Below are 23,496 nucleotides of genomic sequence, written 5' to 3' on the forward strand. Positions count from 1 at the left end.
CCTCCCACTCCAGATAAGTTCCTTTTATGGGACACCCCACAAAGAGTCAAATAATTGGATATTCTAAAATAATTGGATATACTAAAACAATAAAGAATATGAGAGGGAGGTGGGCGAACTGGAGCAAGAAATTGCTCACCTCGAAAAGGACTTTCAAAAATTGTGCTCAGAAGATCATACAGGGTCTTAACAAATAAAGAGATGAGGACAACTCACTTCAAACACACAGCATTGAAAAGGCCATATTACAAGACTCTGACTTGGGGGAGAGAGCCCATAAGGTCCTAGCATGGCAATTGAGAGCAGAGCAAGCCTCAAGATTGATCAGTGTGATTCAAGCAGGGGATGGCAGGATCTCTTACAAACCAAAGGACACCTTTTGGAAATTTCATTAAGGTTTATACAAATCAGAATTGGAAGGGAGGTCCAGTAAAATTGGCGAGTCCCTGTCTAAAGTAGAGTTGCCATACTTGGATCCGGGAGGGCAGGAAGGTTCAGACCATCCCTTTGCTGAAGAAGAAATAGTGAGTGCATTGAACTCGCTGCAAACCAACGAGTTTCTGGGGGAGGATGGGTTTCCACCTGAATTGAAAGATCTGTTGATACCTCTTTACATGGAGATAATAGATCAGGTGAAGGAGACCCATAGACTCCCAGAATCTTTCTCGACAGCAATCATTATGATGATTTTGAAAAAAGACAAGTACCCGTGAAAGCTGTCCTCTTATTTTGCTATTAAACACGGACTATTAGATCATCGCCAAAGCCCTGGCAAATAAATTGGTGAACATTTGCCAGAACTAATTAACAAAGATCAAGTGGGCTTTGTTCCAAACAGACGGGCAGCGGATAACGTGGGCAGACAATTAAGCATAATGTACCTGGCGCAATGAGAGGGGCCTCGCCATGGCTCTCGATGCAGAAAAAGCATTTAATAGAGTGGAACTTTTTATTTTAAGTCCTGGAGAGAATAGGGCTGGGGCCAACTTTTATTAACTGGATAAGGGCGCTGGATCATGCACCCAAGGTGAAAGTTGTGACCAATGGGCAGACCTCTTCAGCCTTCCTGCTCAGAAGATTAAGAAGACAGGGATGCCTGCTGTCTCCAGCTCTGTTCGCACTGGCTATGGGGCCAAGGCCATCCATCAGGATCCAGACATTAGGGGGTTTCGAGTGGGGCCAGGAAGAACACAGACCCAGTAAACTCATTACCCAAGCTGTGCTCTACTCTGGGGGACTATGGGGAGGTCTCTGGGTACAAGGTTAATTGGGACAAGCGAGATTCTGCCACTTATTGGATGGGATTATAGCCAACTGTGTCAAAATGAATGTGCTGCCGAGACTCCAGTATCTCTTTCAGACCTTGCATGTGGCGTTACCCAGGGGTTTCTTTCCAAGCCCTGCTCTCATGGTTAAGAACGTTCCTACGGAGGGGGAGTCACGTGATGGAGTAGTGGCCAGACGGTGAACTCCAGCCCTCTCCAGAAAAGTCAGAAAAAACAAAGGAAAACACAAAGGCACAGAAATAAAAGTTAAAGAAAAGTGAGTATAAAGGTGTAAAGAAGATGGTGACAAAAAAAGAAAAATCGAAATAAACGATAAGAAGAGAGGAAGAGAAGACAACGGAGGAAGAAGGAGAAGGCCTTACCTGTTCGAAGAGGCCCGCGGTGGATAGAGAAACCCGCTCCCTCAGGTCGGTAGAAAGTGGACTACAAAAATGGCTCGCTGAGCCAAGTAAAAGTGCGCAACCGCGCATGCGCGACTCCTCGCGAATGTGCGTTGCGCATGAAAAAAAACACACCGACGGGAGGGGTGACCAGCTGGGGAGTCGATCTCCACAGCCGGCAACGACAGCTGCAGAACACCTGCAGCAAGAAGAGACCACAGAAGACAATGAAACCAAGAAAGAAGAGAAGAAAAGGGCAACAAAGAAACAACAGATGGCCAACCCAGAAGAAGAGGAAGAGGAAGAGTACAGTGAGATAGAAGAAGAAGGGAAAGGCAAGATAAAGGATTTACTTTCTCTTATTAAAGAATACATGGAGTCATTTAAAGAATGGCAAACAGGAATTTAATGATTTAAGAAGAAGAATAAACAACACAGAAGAGAAAGTGAATAAAATAGATATGACCTTAACAGAAATGGGGAAAAAAATGGACAAGATGGAAGAACGGGCAGTAGCAGCAGAAATGGAGGTAGAAGACTTAAAAAAGAAATTGGAGGAATCTAATAAAAAAGTTATAGAGACACAAGAACTGTTAGCTCAGAAAATAGATATAATGGAAAATTATAACAGAAGAAATAACATAAAGATAGTGGGCCGTAAGGAAGATGAAGAAGGCAAGAATATGAGAGAGTTTATAAAAGATTGGATCCCTAGGATCCTAGGATGTCCAGAACTACAGCAAGAAATGGAAATAGAAAGGGCACATAGAGCATTGGCCTTTAAACCACAACCACAACAAAAACCAAGATCTATTTTAGTAAAATTCCTAAGATATACTACAAGAGAAAAGGTACTGGAGAAGACAGTGGAAAAAGTAAGAGAGGGCAACAAGCCACTGGACTACAAAGGGCAAAAAATCTTCATTTATCCAGATATAAGTTTTGAACTCCGAAAGAAGAGAAAGGAGTTCAATACAGCAAAGGCGATTTTATGGAAGAAAGGGTATAAATTTATACTAAAGCATCCAGCGGTATTGAAAATATTTATTCCAGGACAACAAAACAGACTATTCTCGGATCCAGAAGAAGCAAGAAAATTTGCAGAACAATTACAAAATAGACTGAGGGATGAAGACGTGTAATGAGAGTAAAAATGACCACGTTTTATATGTATGTGGGTAAAGAGGTATAAGTGTGTAGATGTATAATGTGCATACGTGAATGTATCCGTATTTGGAGGAAAATATAGATAGTATAGACAAGAATTAATAAGGGAAGGAAATGGAATAGAGGGAATAAGGAAGGAACTAAAAGAGTGACCTTTGTTACATATGAAAAGTGAAATCTTTTCTGGGGGGGCTGGGTGGGGAGGAGTTGCGGTCACTGCAAAATCAGCTGACGCTTGCGAGTGAATTCGCAAACCCAAATGGAGAGGGGAGATGTGGTTGTCCGACAAGGGATAAAGGACAACTCAGGAGGGGAAGGGGAGATTGGGGCTAAAGAAGTTTTAAATAGGAGAATAAGGAAAATGTTTGATGTTTTAGGAATGTTGTCTTATAAAGGGTTTAAAATAAGAAAACAGAAATGGAAAAGGAGGAAAGGTAATGATGGAAAAACGGAAAGGGAAGATAAACAAAGTATAAAATGGCTACGTTGAACTATATGACTTTAAATATTAATGGAATACATAACCAAATTAAAAGGAAGAAACTGCTAAATTTACTGAAAAAAGAAAAAATTGATATAGCATTTGTGCAAGAAACACACTTAACTGAATTGGAGCACAAGAAATTAAAGAGAGATTGGGTAGGACATGTAACAGCAGCTTCGTATAATTCAAAAGCAAGAGGAGTGGCTATATTAATTAGTAAAAATGTGCCATTTAAAATAGAAGAGGAAATAATAGATCCAGCAGGGAGATATGTAATGATAAAATGTCAGATATATTCAGAGTTTTGGAATCTACTCAATGTATATTCACCTAACGAAGAAGATCAAAAGTTTATGCAAGATATCTTTTTGAAGGTAGCAAATACGCAAGGGAACATAGGAGGGGATTTCAACCTGAATTTGGATTCAAATATGGATAAAACTGGGGAAAAAATTAACAGAAAGAACAAAGTAACCAAATTTATAATTAAATCAATGGAAGAAATGCAACTTTTGGATATATGGAGGAAACAACACCCAAAAGAAAAGGAATATTCATATTACTCGGCTAGACATAAAACATACTCAAGAATAGACCTATTTTTGTTATCAGCTCGTATGCAAGATAGAGTAAGAAAAACAGAATATAAAGCTAGAATACTATCGGACCATTCACCCTTAATATTGACAGTAAAGCTAGAGGACATCCCTCCAAGAATGTATAGATGGAGATTAAACCCCATGTTACTTAAAAGGCAGGATTTTAGAGAATTTATTGAAAAACAAATAAAAATATATTTTGAAATAAATACGGAATCAGTGGAAGATAAGTTTATACTATGGGATGCAATGAAAGCATTCATTAGAGGGCAAATAATAAGTTATGTAACCAAGATGAAGAAGGACTATAATCAGGAAACAGAGCAGTTGGAAAGGGAAATAGTAAATATAGAAAAAGAATTAGCAATGAAGGAAGATACAACTAAAAGAAGAGAATTGGCGGATAAAAAAATAAAATATGAAACACTACAATCATATAAGGTGGAGAAGAATATAATGAAGACAAAACAGAAATATTATGAACTGGGTGAAAAAACGCACAAAATCCTAGCATGGCAGCTTAAGACAGAACAAGCTAAGAAAATGGTATTGGCATCAAGGAAAAAAGACAAACAAATTACATATAATCCAAAAGAAATTAAGGAAAACTTTAGAGAATTCGATGAACAATTATACCGAACTGAAAACGAAGGGAAAGAAGGGAAAATAGATGAATTTCTGACTAAAATTGAACTACCAAAACTACAAATAGAGGAACAAAATAAATTAACAGAACCATTTGGAATAGTAGAAATACAAGAGATAATAAAAAAATTACCAAATAATAAGACACCAGGAGAGGATGGATTCCCAATAGAATTCTACAAAACATTTCAAGACTTATTAATTCCGCCCCTCCTGGATGTAATCAACCAGATTGATGAAACACAAAGCTTACCAGATTCATGTAAAACAGCAATAATTACAGTAATACTAAAGCAAGGGAAAGATCCACTCTCACCAGCGTCATATAGACCAATATCTTTACTAAACACAGATTATAAGATAATAGCTAAACTATTAGCAAACAGATTAGCAGAGCATGTACCGAAAATGGTAAATTTAGACCAAACTGGATTTATCAAAAAAAGACGCACAACAGACAATATTTGTAAATTTATTAACTTAATTCATGCAGTAGAAGGAAATAAAGCACCTACAGTAGCAGAGAAGGCCTTTGACAGAGTAGAATAGAATTATTTGTTCAAAGTATTGCAAAAATTCAGTTTACCGGAGAAGCATATTAATTGGATTAAAGCATTATATAAGGGACCGTTAGCAAAAGTGACAGTAAATGGACATGTATCAAAGCCATTTAACTTAAGCAGGTCAACGCGGCAGGGATGCCCACTATCACCTTTATTGTTTGCGTTAGCTATAGAACCACTAGCAGAATTGATAAGAATAGATAATAATATAAAAGGAATAAAAATAAAAGACAAGGAATATAAAATCAGTCTATTTGCGGATGATGTTATAGTGTACTTAACAGAACCAGAACTATCAATAAAAGAATTATATAAGAAATTGAAGGAATATGGAGAAGTGTCGGGTTACAAGATAAACGTAAATAAAAGTGAAGCAATGCCTATGAATAATGCGGATTTCTCAAAATTTAAGAAGGAATCTCCATTTAGATGGCAAATGCAGGCAATAAAATACCTAGGTGTACAAATAAACAAAAATCTCGGCCAACTATATAAACTCAATTATTATCCACTAATGAAAAAATTACAGGACGATTTAGAGCATTGGAAAGATTTACCACTAACACTAATAGGAAGGATAAACTGTATTAAAATGAACATTTTTTCAAGGATATTATACTTATTTCAGGCATTGCCAATACAACTGACAGAAAAATTCTTCAAGGAGTTGAAGAAAATAATAAGGAAATTTTTATGGAGAGGGGGGAAACCGAGGATAGCACTAGATAAATTAACAGAATGGTATAAACAAGGAGGCTTACAACTGCCAAACTTTAAAAATTATTATAGAGCCGCACAATTAAGATACCTATCAGATTTTTATCAAACAAGGGAAAAACCAGACTGGACGAGATTAGAATTAGATAAAATAGGGGAAAAGATACCTGAACACCTATTATATAAATGGGATGAAAAATTGGTACAACATAGAAGTTCTCCAGTATTACATCATCTCCTCAATATTTGGAAGAAGATTCATGTAGAAAGAAATAAAACAAATTATCAGTTACCAAAACTAATATTGACGCAAAACAAGTTACTCCCTTTTACAATAGATAACCTTTGCTTTAGAGAATGGTTAAAAAAAAGGGATTAAAAGAATAGAAAATTGTTTTTCAGGAAATAGATTCTTATCCTTTGAACAAATGAAAGATAAGTACAATATAACTCAAGATACAGCGCTGGCATATTACCAATTGAGATCCTACTTGAAGGATAAATTAGGAAGCAGTTTGAGTTTGCCAGAGGCAAGTAACCTTGAATATGTGATTACAGATACAATGATAATCAAAAGATTTATAACAAATATGTATATTAAACTGCAAGAAAAGGAGAATGAGGAAACAAATGGTAAAACTAAACAAAAATGGGAACAAGATTTAAATATAAAGATAAAAAAGGAAACATGGGAGAAATTATGTTCTGGAACGATGAGAAATACAATAAATACGAGGCTACGTATGATACAATATAACTGGATACACAGACTATACATTACACCTCAAAAGTTAAATAAATGGGACCCAACAGTATCTGATAGATGTTTTCGATGTAAAAAAGAAATGGGAACAACAATTCATGCAATCTGGACATGTGAGAAAGTAGAAAAATTTTGGGAAGATCTCAATCAGATATTAAATAAAATAACAGAAAACAATATACCAAAGAATCCAGAGATCTTTCTCCTAAGTAACATAAAAAACAAAGAATTTGGAATTGATTTGGAGGATGCACAAAAAAGATTTGTTAAGATAGCTCTAGCCGTAGCAAAAAAATGTATTATGTCAACCTGGAAATTGGAAGATAATTTGAAAATACAACAATGGTATATAGAAATGAATAAATGTATTCCATTAGAAAAAATAACATATAGTTTAAGAAATAATATTGAAATATTCAAACAAATATGGGAGCCTTACATTAAATACAATAGCGAAAACCTACCGGGGACAATCATTACCTAAGTTGATGGAAGGAGAAGGAAAGAAAAGAATGGACTCAGTAGAATTTCTGGTGTATTTTTGCTGAGTGACAACATTGTCTGACTGGTTTAATGTATCCTAGATTGTATACCTTAAATGGATGGGAGGGGGGGGTGGGGGGGTGGGTTGGGAGGAGGGAGGGAGGGGGAGAAAATGTCACTGTATATGTGTGAAAAGGAAAAAGTGTGTATCATGGCTAATGTGATTTATGGTGTGAAAAATAAAAAATTTAAAAAAAAAAGAGGAGGGGATAAGCCAGAAATTAACTGGATGAGACCTTTATGAGAGGTTCCCTTTGGAAGGGATGTGGGGGACTCGGGTTCATAAATGTGTCTCTGACCAGTACAGAGGTGCGCAATTTTAAGAAGGAAATTACCTCTCTGATAGAAGATCCTCAGGGATATGCAGAACAATTAGATCAATTTTTGGGACCTAATATATATACCTGGGATAAATTAATGTCTATCTTTAAGACTCTATTTACTTTGGATGAACATGGAATGATTCGCCAGGCAGGGATTAGAGTCTGGGATAGGGAACACCAAGGGGGACCAGAGGCGATACCTAGAGAAGCTAAATTTCCCCTGGTAAACCCAAATTGGGATAAGACTACTGATGATGGTCGCACGCAAATGGATGAGTACAGGGTTAATCTAGTAAAAGGAATTAAGGAGTCTATTACAAAAGGACAGAATATTAAGAAGGCATTTGAGGTTCCCCAAGGTCCCAAGGAGACCCCCTCTGCATTTCTGAATAGATTGCGTGCGGCCATACAGCAATATGGGGGGTTGGATATAGGATCCCCAGCAGGTGAACTGTTGGTATTGACGGGCTTTGTTACGAATTCAGCCCCAGATATCAGGAAGAAATGGCAAAAGACAGAGAATTGGCATGAACAAGGAATAACACAGCTTTTACAGATCGCACAGAGGTCTGAAGATCAACAGAAAGGAAAGGCTAAGACTTGGATGCAGGCAGTCAAGGAAGTTGTGGAGGGACATCAGGGAAATGTTAGGAGCTGTGTGCCAGCTCCTGGATGTTGGGAGGAATGCCAGGGGTGGAGAAGTAGAGACCAGAGCAGAGGCAGGGATAGAGGAGAATTCCGGGGACGACGACCATCCCCAGGACCCCGTGGAGACCTTGGTAGAAATTGAGAAACAGGAGCATTAGTTTGCTATTATTGTAAAAAGGAGGGACACTTTAAGAGGGAATGCCCAATGCGAGCCAGGGAGACGCGATCTTATGCATTGATGGAGGCAGATTATGAATAGGGGGGTCACGGTTCTCAGTCAATACACACCGTGGGGCTGCACGGAGAACCATTGGTAAATTTAAGCATAGGACGCCACAGTGACAAGATGACTTTTCTAGTAGATTCAGGGGCAGCCCGATCTAGTATTTTACAATGGCCCGAAGGTGTTAAAACAGAAGGGACAGTGATGATTTCGGGAGTGGGAGGAAGAGATTTTACGGTCCCTATACTAAAGAATGTAAGGATACAAATGGGAGAAAAGATAATAACAGAGGATATTTTACTAGTTCCCGAAGCTGGAGTTTGCCTGTTGGGACGAGATTTACAAGACCAATTGGCTATCGGTACCAGACCACAGGGATCAGGTATCGGGGTTCCATTTTATGTACTAACAGAGGAGGATCGGGAACTAATAAATCCTGGAGTATGGGCAAAAAGAGGCAATAGAGGAGGGTTAGATGTTCCTCCCCTGCAAGTTACTTTAAAAGACCCTGACCAAGTAATTAGACGAAAGCAGTATCCAATTCCTATGGCTGGCCGAAAGGGGCTGCAGCCAGTAATTGACCAATTGGTGAAAGATGGTATATTCGAACCTTGTATGTCACCTTTTAATACCCCAATTTTACCTGTCCAAAAACCAGACTGTACCTATTGATTAGTGCAGGATTTGAGGGAGTTAAACAAAATTATTCTCACCCGTTATCCGGTTGTACCTAACCCCTATACGATAATGGGTAAAATTGAACCCCATAGTAAGTGGTTTAGTGCAATTGACCTCAAAGATGCCTTCTGGACCTGTCCGTTGGCAATAGACAGTAGGGACATGTTTGCATTTGAGTGGGAAAATCCTTTTACAGGACGGAAAAATCAATACTGGTGGACGGTCCTTCCCCAGGGTTTTACAAAATCACCAAATTTGTTTGGCCAAGTTTTAGAACAGGTACCAGATGAGGCCCCTCGGAGAGAGGATTGTCAATTAATACAATATGTTGATGATTTATTAATCATGGGAAAAACGTATGATGTGGTTAAACAATACACTGTGAATTTCTGAATTTTCTAGGGAATAAGGTGAGCGAATCAAAGTTACAATTTGTTCAACCTGAAGTTAAATACTTAGGTCATCTGGTTAGTCAAGGAATTAGGAAGATAAGTCCAGAGAGAACACACGGTATTCTGCAGATCCCGCCTCCAAAGAGTGCTCGAGAACTTAGAAAATTCCTTGGTTTAGTGGGATACTGTAGAATTTGGATTGAGAATTATTCAAGCCTGGTCAAATTTCTTTATGATAAACTTGTGACTCTCAGGGGTGAAACTGTTGTCTGGTCAGAGGAGGAGATTAAAGATTTTACCTTGGTGAAACAGCGTCTTATTAGTGCCCCAGTTTTGGCTTTACCCGACCTAAATAAGCCATTTGACCTATATACCAATGCGAAAGGTGGTGTAGATATTAACGCAAGAGAGGGCAGGCTTTAAACAACCAGTTGCCTTTCTGTCAAAAATTTTAGATCCTGTTTGTCGTGGTTGGCCAGAATGTGTGCAAGCAATTGCAGCCACTGCTATTTTAGTTGAGGAAGGATGAAAGATTACGTTTGGTGCCCCGATGTTAGTTCACACCCCTCACACAATCCGCACCATTCTCTTACAACGTGCCAGAAGATGGCTTACTGATTCTAGAATTTTAAAGTATGAAGCGATTCTCATGGATAGGGATGATTTGACACTGATTATAAACAAAGAACAGAATCCAGCCGCCTTCTTGGTTTCTCCAGATTCTGATTCTGTCCCCAATGATTTAGAGCATGTATGTTTAGAAGTGATAGATTTACAGACAAAAATTAGAGATGATTTAAGTGATGAACCTTTACGGGAGGGTGAAAGACAGTTTATTGATGGATCTTCCCGCTGCATTGACGGCATTCGTTATAGCGGGTATAGTGTAGTGGATGGAAATGAAGAAGTTGTGATTGAAGCCGGTCGTCTTCCCGGTCATTGGTCGGCACAATCCTGTGAGTTATATGCCCTCTGTAGAGCTCTCCAGGGTTTAGAGGGAAAGGTGGGCACAATCTATACCGACTCAAAGTATGCTTTTGGTGTAGTGCACACCTTTGGAAAGATTTGGAAAGAGCGGGGAATGATAACTGGGAAAGGACAAAAGTTGATCCATGAAAACTTAATTGTTCAATCCTTAGATGCTCTTATGTTACCTGAGAAGATAGCTGTAGTTCATGTACGGGGCCATCAAATTATTCAGTCCTGAAGCACAGGGGAACAGACGGGCAGATGAAGCTGCCAAACAGGCTGCACTCACAGAAAAAATAGACATGCAGCTGTTACTCCCCACCCCACATGAGGTTCAAAAAATTCCCATCTTTTCACGGGAATGCGTCAAACTGCCGATGGGTTGTGGTGGACAGCAGAGGGACGCCAAGTACTGAACAAAGCCTTGGCTCGTCAGATTATTGATCAGCTCCACCAGCAGACACATTGGGGAACACAGGCACTTGTTGATGCTTTTGTACAGTCCTTTAATTGCTCAGGAAAATACACCATAGCCAAGCAAAGTACTTGAGGGTGCCCAGTCTGTCAGCGAGTGAATAAGAAATTACTAGAGTCTGTTATTCCACGTTACGGTGCGTTGGGACCTTCTCTCTGTGTCCCACCCCAGAGGGAGTGTGTGATGGGACAGTGCAGAGGAACCTTCATTCTGTGTCTGATACACCCCCACCCCTGTGGAGTGTGTTTGACGGGATGGTGTGGAGGGAGCTTCACTCTGTGTCCCATCCCCCGTGGAGTGTGTGACGTGACAATGCGGAGGGAGATGATTATTCTTCACGGAAATGGTTTAGTGGTTTCCGGTCTGTGACTCGACCCCATCACATTTGGAAAGCTGAGAGACTTTTGAGGTCTGTGACCAGAAGTGGCAGGAACTGTAAAAGAAGAAGCTCGTGACCATAAGCGTTCTGTCTTTCTGCGGCGGATCCACTAGAGATCTCCCACCCACTGGCCCCAGCCTCCTCAGGTAGGATTGTTGGGGACGCACCCCAGCTGACCAATAGCAGATTCCTGCAGTGAGCAACAGGTTTTAAGATAGGCAGAACTGTGTTGGGATGGGGAATGGGGAGGGGAGGGGGAGGGGAGGGGGCGGCGAGTTGAATAGTGGCCATGGAGAGGGATGTAGAAGGAGTTTGCCCTGTCCTCACTGGGTCAAACAACGTCCATTCACTGTTGTAGATTCACAGCCCTCTAAACCCGTCCCATCCGCAGATCCGTCCCACCCACCCTGGTCCCGCCTGCCCTACGTCCCTCTGAACCCGTCCCATCCGCAGATCCATCGCACCCACACTGGTCCCGCCTGCCCCACGTCCCTCTAAACCAGTCCCATCCGTGGACCAGTCCCACCCACCCTGGTTCCATCTGCCCAATGACCCTCTAAACTTGTCCAATCCGTAGATCTGTCCCACCCACTGTGGTCCCACCTGGCCAGATCCCTCTGTCCCACAACACTCCCCAGATCCCTCTGCCCCACAACACTTTCCCAGATCCCTCTGCTCCACAACACACACCCCAGATCCCTCTGCTCCACAACACACCCCCCAGATCTCTCTGCTCCACAACCCTCTCCCAGATCCCTCTGCTCCACAACACTCCCCAGACCCCCAACATTTACCTGCATTAAACCTCCCAAAATGCCACCCCTCTCATTTGCATAAAACATTCCAGCACGGTCCAGGCCTTTCAGCCCACGATGTTGTGCTGACCCATATAAACCTACTCCACAATCTCCCCCTTCCCTCCTTCACACCCATAACCCTCCAGGAGCCTGTCTCAGAATCTCTTAAATGCCCCCAATGTTCCAGCCTCCCCCACTGTCCCGCTGGTGAGGCATTCCAGGCCCCCACAACCCTCTGTGTAAAATACCTTCCCCCTAAATGTCCCTCCCTTCACTTTGTACAGACTTTGGGGTTTGCTGGTCCTACCCTGGGAAACAGGCACTGGCCGGCCACCCGATCTACGCCTCTTAAAATCTGGCCTCAATCAAGTCTCCTCTCGTCCTTCTACTCTCCAAAGAAAAAAGTCCCAGCTCTGCTAACCTTGCCTTGTGAGACACGTTCTCCAATCCAGGCAGCGTCCTGGTCATTCTTCGCTGCCCCCGCTCCACAGCTTCCACATCCTTCCTGTCATGAGGCGACCAGAACTGAACACGATCGTCCAAGTGTGGTCTCGCCAGAGATTTGATTGGTCACCGAACTAAAGGAAGAATATCTGTCAGACTGAGAGATTGCAGAGAAGATTTACTAGGACGTTGCTGGGACTTCAGGAACTGAGTTACAGGTTAAATAGGAGAGGACTTTATTGCCTGGAGTGTAAAAGAATGAGGGGAGATTTGATCAAGGTGTTTAAAATTATGAAGCGTCCAGACAGAGTAAATGTAGGTTGGCTTTTTCCCCACTGAGGGTAGGTGAGAGGAGGGGGAAAGGTTTCAGGGGAAACCTCTTCACACAGAGAGCGATGGGAGGGTGGAACGAGCTGAAGAGGGGAACGTGGGTTTAATATTGAGGAAGAATTTGCCCAGGTACATGGATGGGAGAGGGGAATGGAGGGATGGGAACCGGGTGCAGGCCAGTGGGAGAAGAGTGGTTCGGCACAGTCTAGAAGGGCCTGATTTGTAGAGTTGGAACATGATCTCTCAACTCTTGAACTCAATCCGTCTGTTAATGAAGCCCAGTGTCCCATAGACCTTCTTAACCATCCTACCAACCTGTGGGGAGACCTTGAGGAACGTACTGATTTGGACCCCAAGGTTCCTCTGTTCATCCACATCATTCAGTAACCGACCGTTAACCCTGGACTCAGCATCAATTCAAAATCCATCACCTCACACTGATCAGGACTGAACTCCATCTGCCACTTCTCCGCCAAAGTCTGGATCCTCTCGTAACCTTTAACGACCATCAGCTCCGTCCATGACCCCTCCAATCTTTGTGTCACCCGCAGATTCACTGGCCCCCATCCTTCCGCCTCGCAGTCTGGATCATCCGGAATTGCCGCCTCTTGCAACATGGTCCCACCACCAGACATGTCCTCCTTTCAGCCTTCTGCAGGGGCCCCCTCCCTCCATCACTCCCCCCTCCCACCATTCGGGGCCCCAAATGGGCCTTCCACATGGAGCCAAACCCCTTGCGTGCCCGCAGTCATCCTGGAGGCTCTTCCCATAGGTGTTCTCATCTACGCGACCCAGTCCTTGCCGAGGAGATCAGTCCTGAAGAGGGTCAAGGACCAAATCCCTGGGTGGGGGGGGGGGGAGTCAACCCCTCTGAGGGTATGTCTTGCAGCCTCCACATTGAAGCAGGCGCGACTTTGCGTGGGGGAGATTCGGCACATCATCAAAATCTCCCTACAGGCAGGGACTGTGGGAAGCATTCTGGTTGGTTGGAACGGAGGCGCCAACTCTCAGGGCGAGAATAAACTCCAAGGGTTTGTTCACTCAGCTTGCGACATCACGGGCCCCAGACTTCACTCCATCAAGGACGTTGACATGAAGTGGGGTCTTAAAAAAGAAGCCTTTCTCCTCAAAGATCCCACACTCCCCTCTTCACTCTGCTCCCATCGGGGAAAAGGTCCAGGAGCCTGAAGATGAGCACAAGGACGGCTTCTTCCCCTCTGCCATCAGATTTCTGAACGATCCGCAAATCCTGGACCTGGCCTGACTTTCCGAGTCCTGTTATTTTTATATTAACGTCGTAAGATGGTTTTAATATAGATGTTTTCCCCATGAGGCTGCCGCAAAAACACCGATGTTCAGGACATCAGGTAAATCCTGATTCTGATTCTGACAGTGAGGAGGGTTTTGCCTGTGATGTCCGCGACCTTTTGCTGGACTTTAGGCTCAGGGTTGGGGTGGTATTGGTGCCCTGCCCCTGTACCAGGCCAGTCAGCAGTTTCTGCCATGCCTCTGTAGAAATTTGCCGGGATTTCTGGTGTCGAACCGAACCTCTGCAAACTCCTGAGGAAGTTGAGGCATAGACAGGCTTTCTTCATCGGTGAGTTGGGTCCAGCAAAGATCATCCGAGAGCGCAGGGCTCCCAAGATTTGCTCACCCTCTCTACCCCAATGATCGCTGGAGTGTTTACCTCTGGCTTTTTCTTGCTGAAATCCAGGGGATCTAGAGCCAAGTTCATGTCAGGAAGTCCAGTGTGAACTCTGGGCGGTGCCAAGAAACCGAGACAACGAGGTTGGCCAAGTTGCACAGAAGGCGGGCGGTGTGTTGGCCCTCCGCCTACCCTGGGATCAAATTCAAGAGCCGCGAGGTCACATTGCAGCGATACAAAGCCTGGGTTATAACCCCCCCCACCCTCCCCCACTTGGAATATTCTGCTCAGATCACCTCACTGCAGGGAGGAGGTGGCCGGCAAAGAGAGGGGGTGGAGGAGATTCACCGGATCGGAGAGCAGGGGAACGACGGAGGTCGACAGGGTGCACGAGATGATGGGAGGTGCTGATCATGCTATTCCCCCGGCTCACAATGAAGGGGCAGAATTTTAACATTTCATGGGGGGGGGGGAAGGAAGAGGGTTTACCTCATCCACAAGCCCCGCTCCTTCATTCAGAGACGGGGTGGGGGTGAGAGAACTTGGTGAAGACTCTGCAAACCCAGAGGGGGTGAAGTGAGAGAAACCCCCTTCTCCACCATATCTGGCCTCATAAATCAAAGTATCGAGTCCAGGAGTTGGGATGTGATGGTAAAGTTGTAGAAGACATTGGTGAGGCCAAATTTGGAAAATTGTGTGCAGTTTTGGTCACTGAACTACAGGAACGATATCAAAAAGATAGAAAGAGTGCAGAGAAGATTTACTGGGATGTTGCCCGGACTTCTCTTCTGTCCATCCCCCTCATAATTTTAAACACCTCCATTAAATCTCCCCTCATTCTTTTACATTCCAGGGAATAAAGTCCAAACCTGTTTAACCTTTTCCTGTAACTCGGTTCCTGAAGTCCGGGCAACATCCCAGTAAATCTTCTCTGCACTCTTTCTATCTTTTTGATATCGTTCCTGTAGTTCAGTGACCAAAACTGCACACAATTTTCCCAATTTGGCCTCACCAATGTCTTCTACAACTTTACCATCACATCCCAACTCCTGGACTCAATACTTTGATTTATGGGGCCAGATATGGTGGAGAAGGGGGTGTCTCTCACTTCACCCCCTCTGGGTTTGCAGAGTCTTCACCAAGTTCTCTCACCCCCACCCCCGTCTCTGAATGAAGGAGCGGGGCTTGTGGATGAGGTAAACCCTCTGACCCACAATGGGAGGGTCAGTAGCTGGGGTGGGTGTGGGAGTTTCATCCTGGGAACCAAGGGGAAAGCGGGCAAGAGTTCAAGGATCGGAGCTAGCAAGAGCGAGATGGGATGAAGGGCTGCCTTCCCATTCTGAAATACACGTGATGGCCGTATGGTTTGAACTGGGAGTGAGGAGGAGGCGGTGAGGGAAGGGGTGGGTGGGGGAGCTCCGGGAGAGGTTGAGGGAGCTCTGCGGAGGGAGCTCTGGGTGTGGGTGATGGAGCTCTGGGAAGGGGTGAGGGAGCTCCGGGAGGGGGTAAAGGAGCTCCGGGTGGGGGGGGGGTGAGGGAGCTCCAGAAGTGGGTGAGGAAGCTCTGGGAAGAGGTGAGGGAACTCAGGGAGGGGGTGACGGAGCTCCGGGAGGTGATGAGGGAGTGCTGCGAGGGGGTGAGGACCTCTGGGAAGGGGTGAGGGTGCTTTGGGAGGGGATAAGGGAGCTCCAGGGGGTTTGAGGGAGCTCTGGGGAAAGGGGTTACTCTTCTCAGCATCTTCCTTACTCTCTCTTGCCCCATCACCCCTCTCGCTCCCCCTCTCCCCCTCCCCCCCTCTCTTTCCGCTCCTCTCCCCTCCCCATCTCTCCCCCTCCCCATCTCTCCCCCTCCCCATCTCTCCCCCTCCCCATCTCTCCCATTCTGCCCCCTCCCCTTCTCTCCCCCCTCCCCCCCCTCTCTTCCTCCCCATCTCTCCCCCCCCTCCCCCTCCCCATCTCTCCCATTCTGCCCGCTTCCCCCTCTCTCCCCTCCCATTCTCCCCCTCTCTCCCCTCCCATTCTCCCCCTCTCTCCCCTCCCATTCTCCCCCTCTCCCCCCTCCCCCTCTCTCCCCCCCTCTCTCTCCCCCTCCCCCATCTCTCCCCCCTCTCTCCCCTCTCTCCCCCCTCACCCCCTCCCTCCCCAACAGAACCACCATGATCAACTACAGAGACTTCAATGAGTTGGATTTGTTCAACTTCAGCGATTTCTGGAACATCTCTGACTACGATGAAAACCCGGAGACCCAATCGCCCTCCCACAGCCCCCTGGATGCCTCCTTAGTTTTGACACTGGCAACCTATGCCCTGACGATGGCCGTGGGCGTGCCAGGCAATGTGGCCGTGATGTGGGTGACGTGCCGGAATCCACGGACTGGCCCGAGCGCCGTGTTCTTCCTGCACCTGGCGGCTGCCGACCTGGCCTACTGCCTCACCCTTCCCTGCCAGGCTGCCAACCTCGCCCTTCATGGGACTTGGCCTCGCAGCCTGGCCCTCTGCAAGCTGCTGCCATGCACCATCATGCTCAACATGTTCGCCAGCGTCTTCCTGCTTACACTGGTCAGCGCTGACCGCTGCACCGCCATCATCGCCCCATTCTGGTCTCTCCGCCACCGGACGCCCTGCCTGGCACATTGGGCCTGCAGCCTGGCCTGGCTCCTGGCCTGCCTGATGTGCCTCCCCAGCCTCCTGACCCGCAAAGTGGCCTTTACCATCTACGGGCTCAAATGTTCCATCGACTACTCTGGCACACTCTTCGGGCTCCGCACGAAGACGGTGGTGGAGGTGAGCCGGGTCGTCTTCGCCTTCGGCCTGCCCATGCTGGTGATAGCCATCTGCTACCTCCTGGTGGGCCTCCAGCTCTGGGGGCGCCATATCAGCCGACCCCTGCGACTGGCCACCACAGTGGTGGCCGCCTTCATGGTCTGCTGGCTGCCCTACCACGCCTGCGGCCTGGCGCTGGCCTTCGCCACCCAGCCACCCTCCATTGCCTGGGACCATGCCACAGTGGCGCTGGCCTCATTCAACAGCGCCCTCAACCCGCTGCTCTACGTGTTTGCCGGCCACAACTTCTGCCAGGTGCTGTCCCGCTCGCTCACCACCTCATTGCGTATGGCCTTTGCCGAGGAGAGGCCCAGCAACAGCTGCAGCAGTCGAAGGGCAACCACATTTAATGTAGAGGCCACTGTATGACCCAACCAGTCTTGGGGCCTACCAAAAATGGCTTCTTGGCCTATCAACCCAGGCTTTTGGCCTACACATCTAGGCTTCAGGCCTACAAACCCAGACTTTTGGCCTACAAATCTAGGCTTCAGACCTTCCAACGCAGACTTTTGGCCTACAAATCCATGTTTTAGACCTTCGAGTCCAGGCTTCAAGGCCTACCAGTCCAGGCTTCAAGGCCTACTAATTCATGCTTTTTGACCTTCCAGTCTAGGTTCCTTGGCTTAATGAAATAGGGTCTACCAGGAAAGACCTTATGGTGTTATGGTGAACTGCTGTACACTCATCTCTCTGACTCCACCCCTTCCTGTGACTGGACCCGTAAATCCTCCTTCTTGACCCTGTATAAAGGCTTCAACACCAGAACTCCCCAGAAAGTCTGGGTCACAGCACAGAGTGACCTTCGTTTGTTATAAATAAAAGCCTATTGTTCTGGATCTCCAGCCTTTTGAGTTATTGATAGTGCATCAATTCTACCAATCCAGGTTTTCACCTGTACATCTAGGCTTTAGGCCTACCACTCCATGCTTTTAGCCTCCAAATGCAGGCTTCACAGCCTATCAATCCAGGCCTCATGGCCTACCAATTGAAGGAGACATTAGAACCACAGGTCACTACATAAAACAGGTCCTTCTAGTCTGCGCCAAACTAGTACCTGCCTCATCCCACTGACCTGCACCCAGTCTGTAGGCCTCCATTCCCCTTCTCGTCCATGTACCTGTCCAAATTCTTCTTCAATGTTAAAACTGGGCCTGCATTTCCCACTTCAGCTTGTTCTGTACTCCCGCCACCCTCTGTGTGAAGATGATAGAGGTGATAGAGTGCTCCCACTAGAGGTGGTCGGAGACGAGCTGTTTCAGTTCGGCTTGGATTCAAGATGGATGGCTCCATAAGGTCGTGTGTGTTCTTTAGCTAATAATAAAAGACAGTTGCTTTAAAAGAATCCATTTTTCTTTATTACAAAGAAAGAATCATCACCAGGGTCTTGTGTTCAGTTCTGGTCACCTAATTCCAGAAAGGATGTGGACAGTGTGGAGTGGGAGCAGAGGAGATTCACCAGGATTGTGAAATAAGTCTTTATGAGGCTATGTGAGCAGAGCTGAGACTTTTCTCTTTGGAGCGTGAGGATGAGGGGAGACTTGACCGACAAGATTCTGAGAGGCATCGATCGGGTGGACGGCCAGCACCTGTTTCCCAGGGCAGGATCAGTAAACCCCAGAGGGCGTCTGTACAAAGTGAAGGGAGGGAAGTTTAGGGGAGATGTCAGGGGTAAAAAAAAATTAAGAGTCGTGGGGGCCTGGAGTGCTCTGCTGGGGGATGGTGGTGGAGGCTGGAACATTGTCGGCCTTTAAGAGACACTTAGACACATGGGTGAAAGAAGGGTGATGGGCTAGGGAGGGTTTTGTATTTTTTATAAGGAATATATGGGTCAGCGCAACGTTGAGGTCTGAAGGGCCTGTACTGTGCTGTATTGTGTTATCACATGGTACCAGGAGTGTGCAGAGTGCGTACCAGTCGTTACCAGCAGAGATATGGAGAGTGTAAAGATTCCTGATGCTGTAAATTGGACTGGAATGTCAACCACGAGTAGAGGGTGTTCAAACAACGATTCGTGTTGCATGCCATTGGGCTCGATAGCAAACCTGATGCATGGAAGATTGCCCTGCTACTTACCGTGGCGGGGGCTCAAGCACGAGAGGTTTCCAATGTGCTCATTCTTGCCAAGGCAGAAGATCAGGGGCGAGTTCAACAAGGTTATCGAGACATTTGATGAATGCTGTTGAAATGAAACGTTTGAGATATACGAACTTCATGAGCGCAGCTGCAGGGAGGGAGCTTCGACACTCTCTTCATGGACTTGAAAATGAAAGCAATGTTCAGACCACTGCAAGATTCGATGATCCGAGGTCAAATTGTGTTCAGGATTAGTGGCGAGGAAAGTGAGAGGGAGAGAGAGGTTGCTGCAAGAGACAGAGCTCGCCTTGCCATGGCCAATGAATCAGTGAGAGAGCCAGGGCCCAGCAAAAACGTTGACACAGAGAGCGAGATGCAAGAAGCAGCAAAAAAAGAGTGCAGTTTGGAGGATGACGTGGCCCTCAACATGGCATTGATTGCCTGCCTTATGGAAAAGGCTGGAACTAGTCCAAAGGGCAGCATCACTGTGCCAGGCCACTTTGTTCCCAAGGGAAATACAGCAGAAGTGAAAGTGCGTGCACTAGAGAAGATACCCCTCTCAGTGATAGTCTCCCCATCGGGAGTGCAGAAAGCTTTCCAACCAAGACATTGAACAGCCGAGTGGGAATCCGAATCAGGATTTATTGTCATGAACGAGCCATGAAATTTGGTGTTTTTGCGGCAGCCTCATGGGGCAAACATCCATATTACAACCATCACACGACATTACTGTAAAAATAACAGGGCTCGGAAAGTCAGGCCTTGACTGGGGTTCGTGGATCATTCCGTAATCTGACAGTGGAGGGGAAGAAACCGTCTTTGTGCTCATCTTCTGGCTCCTGGATCTTTTCCCCGATGCTAGCAGAGTGAAGAGGATGGGGGGGGGCACCTTTGAGGAGAGAGGCAGCTTTTTTAAGACCCCGCCTCACGTTGACGTCCTCGATGGAATGAAGTCTGGGGCCCATGATGTCGCAGGGCGAGTGAATAATGTCCTGGAGTTTATTCTCGCCCTGAGAGTTGGCACCTCCATTCCAACTTGCTGGAGTGCTCCCCGCTGTTTCCACCTGTAGAGTTTTCGGTGACATCCCGAATCTCCCCAGATCCCTCGCAAAGTTGAGCATTCTTCATGATGGCATCGACGTGGAGGCTCCAGGACAGATCCTTGGAGATGTCGACAACCCAGGAATTTAGACATTCTTGACCCTCTCCACGAATGAACCCCTTGAAGAGGACTGGGTCATGTTCCCCTGACTTCCCCCCACCGAAGTCCACCATCGTCTCCTTGGTTTTGCTGATGCTGAGCTCAAGATTGCTGATGTTCCCCAAGCTGATCATCTCCCTCCTGCGTGCCTCCTCGCTGATCCTGCCAACGACCATTGCTCCATCGGCAGACTTAGCCTGGCCTCACACTGTCAATAGGGCCTGGCCTCACACTGTCATGGGTGTCTAACGAGTAGAGCAGCAGGCTAAGCATGCACCCTTGGGAGCAAACAATTGGCGTGAATATTCCTTTTAAGCTGGACACAGGGGGAAAAGGTTGATTTGATCTGTGAGCGGGACATCAAGACAATGAAGATGAAGCCATACATCTGTGCAAATCCTGTGAATTCAAAGGCAAGGATGGGCAGAGCATTGACACGAAAGGTACAGGTAAACTCAAGGTGAGCACCTCCTCAGGTTTGCAGTAGTTCCCGGTAGATATGAATCACAAAGCAAGAGGGTGCACCCCATCAACAGGGCCCAGTAACCGGAACAGCATAGAGGAAATACTGAATCAATTTCCCGACATCTTCCAGGGGTTAGCAATTCTACCAGCCACCTGTAAAGAACAGTTGAAGGAGGTCACCGAATGGCGTTCTCCTCCCCCACCCCCGCCTCCGGGGGCCATACAGCACACAGAGGAGCCCACGGATAGGACAGATTCGATGGGGTGGGTCACAAAGATGAACAGGAACTGGCCCCATACGTGCATTTGGATGCCAGGAAATCACAATCAGACTTCGACCAAGACAGCCAGAGCAAAGTTCTTAAATCCACGGGTGGGGGAGACAGGCTATTCAGCCCCTCTTCTCTGTGCCAACAATCACCTCCCATGTCCTACTGACCTGCTCCCAGCCCATAACCCTCCCATCCAATTTATTCTCATAACTCACAGCCCACCCCTCACTCCACAGTCCCACTGCTCTCTGAGTGAAGAACTTTACCCTCTCACCCTAAACTTGTGTCCTCTCGTATTGATCCCCCTCCCCCCGATCTAGTGGGAAAAGCCTCCTCACATCCACTCTGTCTACACCCCTTGTAAAACTCGATCAAATCTCCCCTCATTCTTCTACGCTCCAGGGAATAAAGTCGGAACCTGTTTAATCTTTTCCCAAAGTCCGGGCAACATCTGAGCAGATCTTCTCTGGACTCTTTCTATCTTATTGAGATCCTTCTTGTCGTTCGATGACCAGAACTGCAAACAATTCTCCAAATTTGGCCTCACCAAAGTCTTAAACAATTTCACCACAACGTCTCGACCCCTGGACTCAATGCCCTGATTTATAAAGGCTAAGATGCCAAAAGCTGTTTTTACAACCCTGTCCACCTGCGACACTTCCTTCAGGGAATGATGTCTCTGTCCCCAGGTCTCTCTGCCCCTCTGCTCTCCTCGGTCCCCGGCTGTTTAATGAGTGCACCCCACTTTTCCACTAAAATTAGATGCATCCTCTGCTCTGACAGAGCCTGGGGCTTCTGGCTGGAATCTCCCCATTTCCGGAAGTGTTCCACGGGACGATGGGGCACGTCATAAATGAGGGGGGGGGGGGGATAAAGCGTGTCCGTGGATGGCATGATCCCACAGGGGATCCGCACAGAAGCAATGTGACTGCAAGGCGGGCTGCAAGGCGTCCAGAGAGTGGGGGTTAAAGTCAAACATGTCAGTTTGGTGCGAAGGAAATGACCTTTTCTGGGAGATGAGCTGTCGGAGACAGATGTGGAGCTAGGCAGGAACAAGGTGCTCAGACCCACTGACAAAAAAGGCCATATTGAGGATACTGGGAATGATCAATTTCATTGGTAAATTCAAACCGACGCCATCCACATGTTTGCCAGTGTCACCACAGTTGTCAGCAGAATCCCAGACGGGAACGAGGAGGCGCGCGGGAGGGAGATCGATCGGCTCGGCGAATGACCTTGTGCTCAACGTCAGATAAATCAAGGGGACAATTATGGAGGGACTCAAGGGAACACGACCCGGTCCCTGTTGAGGGGCTCAGTGGTGGAGAGGGCCAAGAACTTTATATTCCTGGGGGATGGGGAGAGGGATCAACGTCTCTGAGGATCTGTCCTGGATCTTCCACATCGATGCCATCACGAGACAGGCACAACTTTGCGAGGGGTCATGAGGGGAGATTCGGCAACCACCGAAAACTCTCTACAGGTGCGGATGACGGGGAGCATTCCATCCGGTTGGAATGGAGGGGCCATCTCTCAGGATGAGAATAAACTCCAGAGGGTTGTTCGCTCACCCTGCGAATTCACGGGTCCCAGACTCCACCCCATCGAGGACATTGACATGAGGCGGGGTCTTCAAAAAACACCCTCTATCCTCAAAGATTCCACCACCCCCTCTTCACTCCACTTCCATTGGGGAAAAGGTCCAGGAGCCTGAAGAGAGCACAAGGACGGCTTCTCCCCCTCTGCCTTCAGATTCCAGAATGATCCGTGAATCCCAGACATGGCCTGACTTTCCGAGCCCTGTTATTTTTAATGTCATAAGATGGTTATAATATGGATGTTTTCCCCGTGAGGCTGCCTCAAATCACTGACTTGTTCAGGACAGTCAATCCCGATTCTAAATCTGAAACCCATCTTCCAAAACAATGACTTGAGTAAGTTGTTACAGGGACAAATCTGAATTCAAGTGGATGGCCCAGGACGAGGACAAATGGGGATGACTAAACGGGGACATGGGGATTGATGGGACATTGAAGAATGTAGTAGGACAGAAGGATCTAGGAATAACAGGACGTCGTTCCCTGAAGGTGAAGTCACGTGTGGACAGAGTGGTAAATTAAGCTGATGGAATGTTGATCTTTATAAATCAGAGCATCGAGTGTAGGAGCTGGGATGTTAAAATTGTACTAAGCCAAATTTGGAACACTGTGTACT

The 23,496-nt window shown here is 46.4% G+C and overlaps 1 protein-coding gene across 2 annotated transcripts; it reads left to right on the forward strand.

Moving 5' to 3' along the window:
- Nucleotides 1–11,141: 11,141 nt before the first annotated feature.
- LOC138759123 (C5a anaphylatoxin chemotactic receptor 1-like) lies at nucleotides 11,142–18,613 on the forward strand. 2 transcript variants are annotated; one of them, XM_069929067.1, is made up of 2 exons: nucleotides 11,142–11,380; nucleotides 16,599–18,613. In XM_069929067.1, exon 2 carries the CDS (start codon nucleotides 16,606–16,608, stop codon nucleotides 17,638–17,640), a length of 1,035 nt encoding a protein of 344 aa, XP_069785168.1. In that variant the 5' UTR covers nucleotides 11,142–11,380; nucleotides 16,599–16,605; the 3' UTR covers nucleotides 17,641–18,613. The 2 variants fall into 2 exon arrangements, with proteins under 2 accessions (XP_069785168.1, XP_069785169.1); XM_069929068.1 differs by lacking the exon at nucleotides 11,142–11,380 and adding an exon at nucleotides 14,089–14,172.
- The last annotated feature ends 4,883 nt before the right edge of the window (nucleotides 18,614–23,496 follow it).

The sequence above is a fragment of the Narcine bancroftii genome, chromosome 3 (assembly GCF_036971445.1).
Source record: "Narcine bancroftii isolate sNarBan1 chromosome 3, sNarBan1.hap1, whole genome shotgun sequence".
NCBI lineage: Eukaryota > Metazoa > Chordata > Chondrichthyes > Torpediniformes > Narcinidae > Narcine > Narcine bancroftii.

What these genes read in the sequence shown, in the direction of transcription:
- LOC138759123 (XM_069929067.1), top strand. Translation starts at nt 16,606, where the DNA reads ATGATCAACTACAGAGACTTCAATGAGTTGGATTTGTTCAACTTCAGC.